Source organism: Odontesthes bonariensis, chromosome 10 (genome assembly GCF_027942865.1).
Source record: "Odontesthes bonariensis isolate fOdoBon6 chromosome 10, fOdoBon6.hap1, whole genome shotgun sequence".
Lineage (NCBI taxonomy): Eukaryota > Metazoa > Chordata > Actinopteri > Atheriniformes > Atherinopsidae > Odontesthes > Odontesthes bonariensis.
The window spans coordinates 25256693-25271715 of NC_134515.1; the positions used below are offsets into that span (position 1 = coordinate 25256693).

Here is a 15023-nt window from a genome sequence, read left to right on the forward strand (position 1 = left end):
CTTTTTGTGCTTTGAAACAAAACCGCTGTGGAACAATGAGGGATTAACGTTTAACTTTTATGGTTTCCTATTTGCATGTTCTCCCCGTGTATGCGTGGGTTCTCTCCGGGTACTCCGGCTTCCTCCCACTGTACAAAAACATGCATGTTAGGTTGATTGGTGTCTCTAAAATTGTCCCTAGGAGTGAGTGTGAGCGTGTGTGTGGTTTGTTTGTCTCTGTGTGGCTTTGTGATGGACTAGCGACCTGTCCAGGGTGTACCCTGCCTCTCGCCCACTGACCGCTGGGATAGGCTCCAGCCCCCCCGCGACCCGACAGTTAGATTAAACGAGTATAGAAAATGGATGGATCAATGGATGGTTTCCTATTTGAGGGAGAGGGTGTGTCGTTTCTCTTTCTTTTTCTTTGCTCTCCCTCTTTCCCTGTCCCGCTGTCAGGTTCGGTACTATTATATAGATATATCTTAGATCCAAGGACTCAGGTCAGCTGGTCCAGTCCAGAGTCCAGACTAAACATGGAGAAGCAGCATTTAGCTGTTATGCTGCAAACCAGTGGAACAAACTGCCAGTGGAGATTAAACTTTCACCAAATGTAGACATTTTTAAATCCAGGTTAAAAACATTTCTTTTCTCATGTGTCAATGCATGAAATCTGCACGGTATCTTTTAACTTATCTTGACTGTTGCTTGTTTTTAAATTAATTTAAATGATTTTATTTGTTTCTCTTTATATTCTTTTTTGTATTTTAATGCTTCTGGAGGGCAACCACACCCGCAGAGTAAAACTTCATTTTTACAAAAATGATCTAAAGAAGAAAATATGCAGAACAGCACTTACAACGTAACATTGTTGAAAAAATATCATCTTTGTCTTAGACACAAAATATATGTACAAGTATTAGATTTAGTGTATCTGAATGCATGTAGACTGCCACCTGACAAAATGCGCTCTGTTTTCTTCAAAGCCAGCCAATCTGCTGCCTGCAGGCAGAGTGGGTTTGTCCTCTATGAGCTCTTACACAAGCTGTTTGTGGCACTTTGGGAGCAATTCAACAGTGGACTGCAAGCACTGTGAACCATGACGAGGAGCATTTCCCTTCTTCTGTTGGTAGGAATCACATTAGTATTATGGTCATTATTACTGTGTCATATAATTTTTTTTATATTTACTGTTCAAGCTAGGGTAATTTGTGCAGCAATAAATATGCAAATCTCCCTGTTTAGAAAATGATGTGTTAGATCAAAAATATCAGCACAGAATGTCAATAAGCATGTGCCTGTTTATTTTAGGATTAAAAAGTCTGGAAGAACACAGATGCAAAACCAGTTGTTTACCCGTTTTCTGTAGTTATTGGATTAGAGCTGGCTATAATGTCTATGTCTTCCTGTTATGAACTTGGCTGCAACTTTAGAATTTGAATTTTTCACTACAAGAGTCCCTTTGTGGCTCCAAATATTCTCTCTATAGTTTAATAATCTCTTACATTGCTGAAGTTTGTTCAGCAATTTATTGCCTGTGTTAAAAGGTTCTTATGTGTGCAGATCTTTCAATTAGCTCTTGGGAAATTGGTTGCAGTTGTGCTAAAACATAAGCAGATAAATAGATCTTGATTACAAACGTTTTTGTTAAATTCTGGATACCAGGTGGTCATAAAAGATCTTAGTCATGTAAACAGACAGCAGCAAAGTTAAAGTTTAAGTTTGTGTGGGCCAGCACACAAGTCAAATGGAAGCACGTAGCACCACCACAGTGTGTGCTCTCAAGTACCATCTCAGTGCTGCAGAATCAAAGTCGGAACAACAATGTCAGTGTCTAGTGCATGCGTCTGTTCAGCTCTGTTACTACATCCATTACCAGCTCAGATATGCACCAATGTAAAAATGTACAATAAATTAAACCTTCAATAAAATGTTATGACGTAGTGAAAGGCACATCAGTACTAACAGACAATATGGAAATGGCAAACGACAGAAGGCATCTGCTATGTGATAATTTTGATTTCAGACAAGTGTCCTGTGCTTTAAAGTGTCTATCACATATTTTTTATTTTCAGATTTTGAAGGGGAAAAGAAATTTATTTCATCTTTAAAACTACATTGGTGCTTTAGTTTCATTATTAATTATTTTTCAATATTTAGACAATTGATTGCAGTCTTTAATCAAAGAACAGCAAAAAAGATCTGAAAATCATATGTATGATCTGAGATGAAAATTCTAAACTTCCAGCAGCCTGTTGTCACAAGAATTAAGTAGCGAGCCATAGTGGAGATGGCTACAAAATATATCGTATCATATTGTATCAAAACAATGTGAACTCTTTTAGGTATCACCAACTGAGGAATTATTTTCTCAAGAGAACACCTAATACGAAAGCTCTATACGGAGTGCTAAATATTGTGGTGCAGACAATTAGCAGGAAAAAGCCAGAGGCAATCTTAGTTCTGTACTCTAAATCTTTTTCCAACTAAACCTCATTCATCATCTGCGCACTATACGCCTCAGCATCTGTCTCTTTACGTGTCCTATCACTTCATGGCTGAGTTGCTGTCTTTCCCAATCGCTTCCCCTTTGTTATATTACCACTATAGGGGTATTAGGAATATTTAGCAGCGAGGAAATTTCACGACTGGACTTGTTGCATTGGTGGCATCCTATCGCGGTACCACGCTGGAATTCACTGAGCTCCTGAGAGCGACCCATTCTTTCACAAATGTTTGCAGAAGCAAACTGCATGCCTAGGTGCTTAAATTCATAGAACTGTGGTCATTGAAGTGATTGGAACACCTGAATCTAATTAGCTGGGTGAGTGAATACTTTTGGCAATATAGTGTATGTAATATTCCAAGAATGCGAGATTAAGTACCTTAAAAATATAAAGGAATGGAAGAATAATGATATACTTGATTTTCCATCTCACTGAGTAAAAAAGGCATTGAAGTAAAAATAGTGTAAAAGTCATCCCCTTAATGTAAATCGAGGTTCAAATGTAAAAAAATTACGGCTCAGATGTAGAGAAAATGTTTATTTCTGTCAAGTAAGTAATAGGCAATTTATGACACAGTGGGAAAAAGACAAACTACATAAAGACTATAAAAAAATTGACTTTATATTATATTTTTGACTATTGCAAATCTGTGTAAATCAGCAGAGATTAAAGCATGACCTGCTGGTTTAAAAGCAATCAAAAAATTCTTGAGGATAATTTCAATCCTTTTTACTGACCTGTTTTCCCTGAACATGTAGGTTACAGTAGCAGCTTTGGGAGAGTGTTGTGATGGCAGGCACAACAGTCGCTACAAACGGGTAAATGTATAATCTCTGGAAGCAAACTCCTGCTGCAACATTTTCCTTAAAACTGAAAGTTTAACAACTGTGTTTTTGGTCCACACTTTGGTTTTATCAGGATCTCTTGGTGCGTTCCAAAAGAAGATGGGTCCTGTCTACAATTGATCTAGAAGAGGAACTGAAGGTGGACTATCCGCACCAGATTTCTCAGGTAAAGAATTTGATCTAATTAAATTAAATAAACAGTCAGTGTAGGAGCTAACAATTAAGGTTAAATATGAAAAAGATGACAAGTCACCTGCATGCGTTTTTCTTAGATGTTTAATGACAAGACACCTGGGAAAATATATGCCTTCTCAATAAGTGGAGAAGGAGTCGATGATGGATTGTTCTCCATTGATGCAAACACTGGAAAAGTCTATGCACACAAGCCCATTGACAGAGAGAAGAAGTCAAGCTACCATGTGAGCTGATTTTGGATGATCTATCCTTCTGAAGATTCATGACGTGCTATGTAAGCACTGAAAAATACTTAATATGAGTCCTTTAATCCACAGATCAAGTTTGATGTCTGGGACAAATTAACAAACACCAAAATGGATAGGGAATTAGCATTTGATGTGGACATAGCGGATATAAATGACAATGCACCTGAGTTTGTCGAACCACCTGAAACAGCCAGTGTGACGGAAAATACTACAGAGGGTGAGTATACAATTTGGAAACAGTTCAAAGTAAGAACATTATCCACCTGTTGTAATTTGATATTGGTTGGAAATATCAAAGAAAATCTAAAAAAAATCAACAATATTGACATGCGGACTTGAGGGTTAAACCAAGATGCAAATAATCAAACCTGGGATCTGGCTGAAACGTTTTTGCTGAATGGGATAACCCAAATGAAGGGATGAAAGCAGCAGCCATGATAAGAGTTTTTTTTTGTATGATCTAAATGCAAAGGAAAGGAGCTTTAGTCATTCCTGTATCATCTCCTTTAGCATAGGAAACAATGGAACAGGGAAAAAAAGGAGGCAGGCATGATCTCAGTCCTGTAATTATGAACAATTGGAAAGAAAACTGGAGAAGTTAGAAAAGTTAGAAAACTAACTAGCAAACAGCTCTGTAAATTCCGAGCAAGGAGCCTGCAGAGGTAAAACTAGCTTATTCACGTCTTTGTAGATGATTTGAGTATTTAGTTGGTTTTTCCTTATGTATTTTTGTGATTGTTTAGAGATTCTTTGTCCTCATTTCATCTTTCAAAGTGGTAATTTTGCAGAACTGTGTGGCTATTTAGTCGGTCTTTGGAAAAACCATTGAAATTCCTCCAAAACTGATGTAATTATGAACTTCATCTTTGACCAAATCTTACAGATTTAGCCTTTTTGTGCTATCATTTCTTCACTTCCATTCACTGAGCCTCCCCTGAAAGTGTTCAGAACCCTGGGCAGGCCCACCTCTCCCTTTGGAAACCTCTGAATGCAGTCTTCTCCAAAGTCCTCCAAAAATTTTACCATATTTTTCTTAATCCCAAAATGTTTTCCCCCAAGTCAATAGGAGGTCATTTTTTTATTTTATTTTTTACTCTTCTACATCTGAACTTAATCTATCATCCTGCTTATCGACAGTTTTCTTCCATTTTCACATTTACTCTCCCTCGTTTGCTCAATTCTCAAAGGGTACCTTCCAGTGAGTGTGGAAGTCACAGACAAAGATAAAGAACGTACAAATAATTCTGCAATCACCGTCACCGTGATCTCACAGGATCCCAAGGAGCCTAAGATTGAAGCACATCAGTTTGACAACAGAATGACCCGACTCAAATTCAACGGATGTTTTGACTACGATGTAAGACTCAGTGACCTATCAAAACTAAATAAATTGACAGTTCATATACATCCAGACTTGTAACCATGCATGATGATTTTATACCTCAACTGTCGTCTTCTATATGTTGCAGAAAGTAAAGCAGTATAAAGTTACCATTGAAGCAAAGGATCATGGAACACCAGCCCTTTCCTCCACTACTGTTGTCACTCTCAATATTCTTGACACAAACAGTCATCAACCAATGTTCAAGGAGAGGCAGGCAAGGATTCCTATTAATATTATAATTCAGTTTTGTCGCTGTCAGATGGAAACCTTCATATATCCATATTTGATCTTTTTTTCATAATTCAATTCACGAGTCATCAATTACATCTGCGTGTAGGTCCGCAGATAGCAATCCAACGAAAAGTATTTTAAAAAAGCTTTTGATTTAATCCTGCTGCTTTTCAAACTGTCAACCCCTCTTATCACCACTGGCCTCCATCTTTGAACTTCTTTACTGCTATTTTTCTTAATAGTGTTACATTTGCAAAACTTATATTAAAGAATGCATAAAAAAAGAGATACGTGCATTTGAATACACACCCTTTGCTATAGAGCCTCTAAACAAGATCTGGTGCTACCAATTACCTTCAGAAGTCACAGAATTAGTTTAAGAAAGGTCTTTGCAATGTAGGTGTCACATGATCTCAGTAGACGTACACCAGTTCTGAATAGCCCCAGTATCTGCAACACCACTAATTAAGAGGTACGACAAAGCAAGTGAAACCATGAAGAGCAAGGAGCACTCCAAATCAGGGACAAATCAGGTCGTGGATAAGTACAAAATACGTTTAGGTTATTAAAAAAGTAAATTATTCAGAACTTTGGAAATTCCACAGAGGATAATTTCCATTATCACAGAAAGGAAAGAATATGGCCACACAAAAAACTGCCTAAAGAGGGCTGTGCACCAGGCTCACAGACCAAGCGAGCCATTAATCAAAAAAGAGAAAGAGTCCAAAGTGTAACACTGAAGGAGCTGGAAAGCTCCCCAGCGAAGACCGGTGTGTCTGCCCATAGGACTAAAAACTGTACACTTCACAGAGCTGGGCTTTGTGGAAGACTGACCGGCCAAAAGGCACGTGAGACTCCCCAAACATATGGAGGAAGGTCCTCTGGTCTCATGAGGCTAAAATTGAACTCTGGCCATTAAGGAAAATGCAAACCCAGCACCTAATGGCTTTCATCAGCAGGGACTGGGAAACTGATCAAAAGTGAGGGAATGATGGATGGTGCATCACCTGTTACAGCTGTAATTGCTGGGGTGATTGTACATATCTATCTATATAATAAGCACTTTTTATATTTTATCTTTTAGAATGCAATATCGTCACCAACTTTATTTAACGAAAAGTAAAACTGAATGCTCACATAGCTACAATAAACATTGTAACTTGCAAGTTGATGATAAAGCGATGCTATACAAGGACCACCACATCTAATATCCACATCAGCTAGACAACCACAACTCAATTTTAGATTGATTATGGTTCCATGTTACTGATATAATGATAGACTGTAGAAACGGACCAAACTTTGCAGTCATTTATTCATTGTAAAGGGATTTTTTTTTCAAATTTCCTAAAAGGGTTACTTTATTTGGACATGCAAGGTTTCTGCTGAACAGCGACAATTTGTTTTTGTAAAGTCATGTATGATGTCAAAATTGTAACGTCTCTGCCTCTTTAGTACGAGGCTGAGGCTTTGGAAATGGCAACCCATGAAAATCTTTTGAGAGTTGCGGTGGAAGACAAAGACACAAAGTCTGACGATGGTAACTGGAGAGCCCAGTACTTCTTCATCGGTGGGAATAAGGAAGGACTCTTCAAGATCGTAACTGACCCAAAAACAAATGAGGGTGTTCTAAGTGTTGTCAAGGTAATTGCTTTTCTAAGTCATTCATTCAGTGTGGGCTAAACTGCAAGTCCAAACGTTTATTGTAAGCATTGTAACAGCAGTTAAACTTATACTGACCTCGACCTGTGTGTTTTCTTCAGGAGGAAAACTATGAAAAAACAACGTTGGTTCAACTGCAGATCGGAGTAAAGAACACTGGACAATTAAGTGTTTGTAAAAATGGAAAAATATTGACCGATGAAAGTGCACTTCCACCTCCAGACTCGGTCAATATTACAATAAAAATGATTGATACCAATGACCCACCAGTGTTTAAAAAAAACATTGTTGATGTGCACGTGAGGGAAGAAACTGAGCCAGGACATATACTGTTCACCCCAGACGTTCATGATGTTGACTCCGAGAACATCAGGTACGGTCTCTGGATACTACTTTGTGCCTGCTGAGCTTACCATCTGCACCAAGAAGGTAGTAAGCTCAGCGGGTTTCTTTCTCCATTTGCAAAGAGAATGACACAAAAAGTCACTGAAACTTTAAGATAAATGGGGCCTTACTCAACTTACAGACTGGGGGGCAAAATCTAGCAGTTCATATTGTGAAAGTTGGAGAGGAATTTTTCAACCTTGGTGGAGGTTTGAACTGCTTTGTGACATCCACATATTGAACAGAATAGAAATAGATGAGATAAATAGCATTTACTTAGAAGGTTGTTTTTTTTCGTTTTTACACAATCTTCAGGTATTAATACTCTGACTTCTCCGACTGTGAACAGGTTTGAGCTGGTGGAGGATCTAGCTGACTGGGTGTCCGTTGATGAAAAAACCGGACAAATCACAACAACTAAGAAGATGGACAGAGAGTCCCCTTTTGTTGATGCTAACGGCGTTTACCAAGTTGTCATTGCTGCCATAGATGATGGTATAAGAGAGCTCTGCTGTGCATTGTAACAACAACCAAACTGGTTAAGAAAAATAACTGAATCGTATCAATTTTCCTTTGTTGTGGTTTCCAAGGGGAACCTCCTGCCACAAGTACATGCATCATCAATATCCACGTCCAAGATATCAATGACCACACCCCTAAGCTGGTCAACAACAGCATCATTATGTGTGGAAACAGGGTTAACAAAGTTACGGTGTCTGTTGAGGACCTTGATGCCGATCCTTACAGTGGGCCCTTCACATTCTCTCTGGAGGATGATGAAACACTGAAGCAGCTCTGGAAACTGGACCCTGCTTATGGTTAGTACCATGAATGTAGAAGTCTTCACGACTAAAAGAAAACAAAAGAAAAATAAAAACATTGCAAACTTCTCTTTACACCTTACACCAGGTGAGCAAGTCAGCCTTGTTAGCCTGAGGTCGCTTCTCTACGGTAACTACTCGGTGCCGCTGGTGATGCAGGACAAACAGAATGCGCTGGGACGTGAGACCCTGGAAGTGGTGGTGTGTGACTGTGGAGAAAAAGATGAATGTCGTGACAAATTGCCACTTTCATCTGAAATCGGCACTGCAGGCATTGGACTGATTATTGCTGGATTGCTTTCATTTTTGAGTGAGTATAAGAATTTTTACATCATTGAAACACAAGTAAATCAAACAGCACGATTAAAGGTTCTCAGAAAATGTGAGTCTTAGTCTAATGAAAAAATTCCATTCTAATTTCATTTCTAAAATTACATAAAGTTAGTTACTGGTAACAAATGAACATTTTGCACACTAATTTTTTCTGTGTTTTTCTGTGTTATCCCTCAGATGATTGAGACTATATAATTAAAGTAAAAAAAAGTCCTTTCTGTAATACCACAACTACTTCATTTACTACCATGGACCACATCACAACAGTGTGAGCTTACCGGTTTAATGGGGAGTGTTAGGAAAAGTGGATGAGGGCACAGATGGATCTCTGAGTGGCTCATTTAAGACGTCGCGTAAATTCCTATTCCTATTTCAAAACTGTTGTTCTATAAAATGTAAATAAAAAAGAGACTGCAGTGATTTACAAAACTCATCTTGAATACGATGGCAGCAACACGTCTCAAAAAGTTGGAGCAGGACAGAAAAGATAAAAACAGCCGGAGTTAATTGGCAAAAGGTCAGTAACATGACTGGATGTAAAAAGCGCACCTTTGACAGTGAGAGTCTGAGCAATTCAGTGAGTGAGGTTCAACATTGCGCCTTCAGATTTTAAAGCCATTTCAGAATAATCTTCTGAAAAATCATACAGTTTCTGAACCTTATTCTCACAGCCTTTCCTCTGAGTATTCCAGGCGGGCAGTACTGCATTAAAAACAGGCATGTTTCTGTCGTGGAAATCCCTGCAGGCCTGTCTGCAGTCCAGACCTTCCAGCTTCTGAAAACATTAGGCTCAGTTATTGACTCCACAGTCATTGAATCACTCCTTACTCCCTCTTTTTCAACCATCCATCCTTCCATTCTCTCATCCATTCACCCATCTGGAAATCTGTTTTTCTCAGAAAGATTCTGAACGTTGTCATGCATCTTAAACCCATTAACACTAGTAATCCTCATACATCTTTAAATTTATGGGATATAATTTGGGTCAATATCGCAATTGCAGATGCTCTCACTGAAAATATACAACATGTAAACTCTGATCACTCTAATATGTTGATGTTTTTGTAGTCCTGCTTCTCGTTTTTGCAATCAAGTGTGGAGAGAAGCCGTTTGAATACATGGAGAAAGATGAGGGCCACCAGACCCTTATCAAATACAACCAAGAAGGAGGGGGCGCTTCATGCAAGGTGTGTTGGTTGTGGTGTGCCTGTGCCAATTTGGAAAAGTGGCATAGTTACGGTATGCTTTACAATTCCAGCAGACTCAAGAATCTTTTTCTTTCTCTTGGTTTTATTGCCAGGCTGGGCCCTCTGTCTTTACACCAACAAGCGACATAACTGTTACAGATGGTCTAAAGCAGGGCTACTTTACGCAGGTACTCCTTGCAAGTCTTAGACTTTTGTTCCTCTTTCTGCAGAAGATGTGTTGATAACAGGTATTTCCCATCTAAAACTGAGGACATTAACATAGCATGTCTGATGAGAGCACCAGAGTTCCACAGCGAAAACTTTGAATACAGAAATGTTTTGTCATTTAGAAAATGCATGTTAATCGAGTACAAAATGACAGCTTTGATCCAGCTGCATTATTTGTCTTTGGCTACACCTTTAATAAATCTATAAGCAAATGATTAATGGGTGCGATTCAAGAATCTACACCTCCAGAAGTAATTCTCATGTATTCATTCCTTTTATCAAACTTGTTAAAATGCCGCTATGTGTTGTTGATTTTCTCTTCTCAATTAGACTTATGAGCACGCCCCAGTAACAACCTACAATGTGATTCAGAACACAGGACACAACGAGGTAAATAACAGGTTTTCAAATATTCCATTTTGTATAACTGAGGGGAAAAAAAGGAATCATGTATATTAATATGGTGTACACTGCAATGCGATAATGGATCAAAATAGATCGATAAATAATCAAATAAAAGTTTTACATGGGCATATTCTGAAGTCATAATTTTACAAACAGTTTAAGGTTTCAGTGTAGAAAGGTGAATGCAGATATGGCTGAGGTCCTTCTGTAAACACTGAGCGCTTACACTCTAACTTGGCTTTACTTGTTTATACTGCCTACAGATAAACTATAACACGCTCCCACTGAGTTTGCACGGTCAAAGAGAGTTTCGCATGAACTATGAGGGGCATTCAGCGGGCACTCAGGTGAGTGATTATGACTGTGTTGTTTCTGCCTCTTTTGGGGTTTACTTATGACCGTGTTGTTACTTGGAATCAGAGAGCTCTTTCTCTCCCTTTCTGCTACTATGAAGCCGCATTTCAACTGCAGGAGTTCTTTCAGGAACTAGGGTCTGGGGGGAGTGGGCCTTTTCCTCGACCCCTTCTATTTAAACTGAAAGAAACGGGTGCTTCAGGTGGTCTGTGGCGTAGTGGGTTGAGCAGGCGCCCCATGTACAGAGGCTACAGTGCTCACTGCAGCTGGCCCCGGTTCGAGTCTCACATTGGACGGCCCTTTGCTGCATGTTGTTCCCCCTCTCTCTGCCCCCTGCTTCCTGTCTCTCTTAACTGTCCTGTCCATTAAAAGGCACAAAAGCCCCAAAAAATACTTTAAAAAAAAAAGAAAAGAAACAGGGGCTTAGCAGAGTCTTGAGGGGGACAGTTAATTTTTTGCAGAATTCAAAATGGTGAAATTAGAATATGAACTAGTCCGGTTTTGATACTTCTGAACTGAACATGCCTCACCTCCAGGCAGGGGAAACACAAATAAGAACTGAACGATCACCTTTAGTTTCAGGCATTCGCAGTAGGACACGGAGTACCAGGTTGTTGCTCAGTTTCGAGCAAAATAAACACCTGGGGCAGCCAAAACAGGTTTTACTTGTGCTGTGCCGGAAAGTTTTACTTTTGCAAGCAGAATGGTTTTCCACTGTCTTTATTGCAGAGTCTGAATAAACTCGTCACCCAAAAACAGTCCCCTCTCGTGGCGTTTAACTTTTTTTATTTACATTTTATAAGTGGTAATACTCACATACTCCAGAGCAACTAATTCACTTGATCTCTAACGCCCAACACCAGCAAACACACTGATGTTTGCTCTTTTTCTCAGACTCTTGAAATGTTGACAACTGGCTCCAGGAACCAGTTGGTGCACGTCAACACCGCAGACTTAACAGCATTATCCTTCTTCTTGTATGCTGCTGTCAAAGAAGCATGAGCCTCTCATGTCTAAACTGTGAGGGCACGCTGTAACATTAGTGTGAACTCCTCATAGTGGCTGTTTCCTGGTTTCTGCCACCACACGCCAAAGAAAACCTATTAATACATAAATTAAGGAAAAACTAAAAATATGACTGAGATCTTTTCTTTTTTTTGCAGTAAACTTGAGAAACGTTTTGTGACATCATTAAATTGACTTTCTTCCCTCTTTCCTTTGGAATCATTACCTCAAGTTCAAAGCTAATCACTAAAAACTCCTTTTGCTGTTCAAATGATCAAGCTCGAGGGGTTACTGCACCTAGGAAATTAAACACAGTATCTACAGGAATTTAAACATGTATATTTGTATAATAACCCATTCTTTATTCTATTTTTATGCTACACATTATGACAAACATATGGCATAATCTGAAGTTTGTGTAACATTTGAACAGTGAATGGTGTTTGAGATATTTAGTTGTTGATATGAAATTTAAGTCAGAAACTATTTACATATCGTAAAATATCTGCCACACTGTGACTGAAGCAAGAGAAAATTCTACAAATTCAGTGACCGTCACCGGTTTTGTTTTCTTCATTCAGCATTCGACGTGGGCTACGAACAAGAGGCAGACCTACCACGTAAGCAGTGCTCTTCTTAACTTTTAACTAAAAGATTAAACAGAAAAACTCAAAGAGCCAGCTTGTTCAGCTGGAATTAGGAGACTCACGCATTTATATGACATTAAGGCGATACGAGCTCACATACCTCTCCGTCAGCAGGGCCACTCATCATTTAACAAAGGCTCCGCGTGGTCTGATCAACGCGCTGCAAATCAGTGGAAAATGGTAAGAGATGTTTCTCACACATCCCACACAGCTGATTACCAGGATCACCATGTTTCCTGAATCTCTAACAAGGGACAATGTTTTTGTTTTGTACATCCCGCAGATACATACCATGACTGAAAGAAACATTGCAGACGGCCCAGTGTACCAACCCTGCGTCTATGCCAATGAGGAAATCAGCAGCAGATGCCTCTCACTGGATAAGCTGTCAGTCAGCAACCTGGGGGATGATTTGGAGTTTCTGAATGATCTGGGGCCAAAGTTCAAGACCCTGGCGGGGGTCTGCAACCAGACAATTAGAGCAAAAAACATGCCGTTTTAAAGGGTATAGCTGGAATGTAACTAAAGTGATTCTTCCTCTCTAGCTTCTGATTGCATTTAAGAACTGATTCAACTGGATTTTAGAAGACATGTTACACCACAATAGCTAGATTTTGTACTCATACATTATGAACATCTCACATGTTCTATTCCAGGTATTGTACACTTCTTTCATCTATTCATGGAATGCGGATTATGTAGAATCAGCTGCATTTTGTTCTGACATGCTCCAGTGATTTTGAAAAGCTTTTATGGAGGCCGGATGAGTTTGCTTGCTTTTCTTTATTTGTTTTGGGGTTGTTGTTGTTGTTTTTTTTTACATGGCTACAATAAGGGTATTTGGTGGAACTTACAGCACGTTATTAAAGCAACACTAGAGAAGTTCGTAAACCTTAAAACTAGATGTCGGATTCATTTCAAAGTACACCAACCTGTTATGCACGTTTCCATGCCTGAAACTGCCCTCAAGTGCCGATGGGTTGACATTAAACAATTTGCATCTTCGGTTTGCTGCACAGTGCCACACCTGTCACTTGACATTTTGTGGGCTTTTAATGCCGTTTTTGTGGCGACAAATTAAGTAAAAAAAAAAATTTAAAAAAAGCCCAATTCTCCAATGTTACTTTAACACTTAAGCACAGTTCATGTGGGAACTGGGATATTTCATACCATTCGTGATGTTTCTTTTCTGCCAGTTAAATCTGCTAGACTACTATTTGTAAAGGGTCTTTGTTGAATGCCTGAGCTCATCTAACTGGATAAAATAATTGCGTATCGGTTATTACAGAATAAATAGTTCTGAAAAAACATGTGTGGTTTGTTTGTCTGTGGTTGATCTGGGGTCCGTTTCACAAAGCAGGTTCAACAAACATCTCAGTCTATTCCTGAACTCTGAGATGATCTACTCTGAGATGGAAACGCTTAGTTTTCAGTTCCAGAAATGCTGATTTGAGTGAGTTTAGTCAACTCTGAGTAGTTTCACCTTGAGTTTAGCACGTGCGCCACAACTTTAAAAAGCCAGCATCAATGGAGCCCCGATTCGACGAGTCACCATGGCAACGGGGAAGAGGAGGGGCTACGTTTTTTACCAACCTCGAATTAGAAATCATAATGCGCTCATACAGCGAGTTTCAACACATTTTTAGAAAGAAGTGCAACACCGCTGCAGCAGCAAAAGCGGAAGTTTAAATGTAGTCCTTTGCAATCACAATAATATTACAGGGGAAAACTGCTTGAATGGTAACCCATTAATTTATTTCATCTAGGTGCAATCCTGCAGGGGAGAAGCACACTTGGCACCAGTTTAAAGCAATACTATGTAACATTTCTACCTTAAAATAACAGCTTGAAAAAAATTGTGCGGCTAGAATGAGTTTTACTATTACGATTGGCCTGTCTCCTATTCCCCTTCGAGGGTCTGAGTTGGAAAAACTGCGCTATGTAACTTTGCTGGACTGGCCCGGGAGCTGAGCGGAAGTACTTCGACTTGCTTTCTGGCACACCGACAGCAAAAACAAATAGACCCCTCTCACGCTCCCAGGTACATTTGATTACTCTTACCTTCTCGGTCGACATAGCTTGCACCTTCTGACTCCTCGCCAGTTCGTCAACAAACGTGAAACATGAAAGCGAAAGGGTGTTGTATTTACGACAGTGTAACCGTACATTACCTCCAAGCCTGTAGGGGGAGCTCCATTATGGGCTTTTTGAGAAGTTACATTGTATTGCTTTAAGATGAAATATAAAAACATTGGGCCTCATGCTATGAGGGGCCGTTTAGGACTTAACTACTGAGACACTCTCACACATACTAATGAAACACTCTTACATTCACAATTGAAACACTCTCACACTTACTATTGAAACACTCACACATACATATACTTCCGTGTCATATACACATACATATGAAATGCTTGCATGCATACAAGTGAAACATTTATACGTATCTATCTGAAACACTCGTGCATTCACATATGAAAATGTTATATATACATATATTGTTGAACACTTATGCCTTCATAAGTGAATCTCTTGCATACGATTACAAAGATATAAAAAGTTTAGATACATGTGCAAGTGTTTCACTTATATTTGTATAAATGTTTCA

At 39.2% G+C, this 15023-nt stretch overlaps 1 protein-coding gene across 1 annotated transcript; it reads left to right on the top strand.

Annotated features, from left to right (window-relative positions):
* Window positions 1-1012: 1012 nt before the first annotated feature.
* cdh26.1 (cadherin 26, tandem duplicate 1) lies at window positions 1013-13722 on the top strand. The gene is made up of 19 exons (XM_075474887.1): window positions 1013-1105; window positions 3242-3301; window positions 3402-3494; window positions 3601-3747; window positions 3841-3988; window positions 4959-5128; window positions 5241-5369; window positions 6842-7030; window positions 7150-7421; window positions 7782-7927; window positions 8023-8250; window positions 8342-8563; window positions 9655-9773; window positions 9887-9961; window positions 10332-10391; window positions 10670-10753; window positions 12347-12385; window positions 12527-12592; window positions 12696-13722. Exons 1-19 carry the CDS (start codon window positions 1076-1078, stop codon window positions 12912-12914), a joined length of 2496 nt encoding a protein of 831 aa, XP_075331002.1. The 5' UTR covers window positions 1013-1075; the 3' UTR covers window positions 12915-13722.
* Window positions 13723-15023: the final 1301 nt, after the last annotated feature.

Bases quoted from the DNA above. Each gene is read 5' to 3' on its own strand.
- cdh26.1 (XM_075474887.1), top strand. From the start codon at position 1,076: ATGACGAGGAGCATTTCCCTTCTTCTGTTG. The intron at 10,392-10,669 runs GTAAATAACAGG...TACTGCCTACAG, and splicing joins AGAACACAGGACACAACGAG to ATAAACTATAACACGCTCCC. The intron at 12,593-12,695 runs GTAAGAGATGTT...TACATCCCGCAG, and splicing joins CTGCAAATCAGTGGAAAATG to ATACATACCATGACTGAAAG.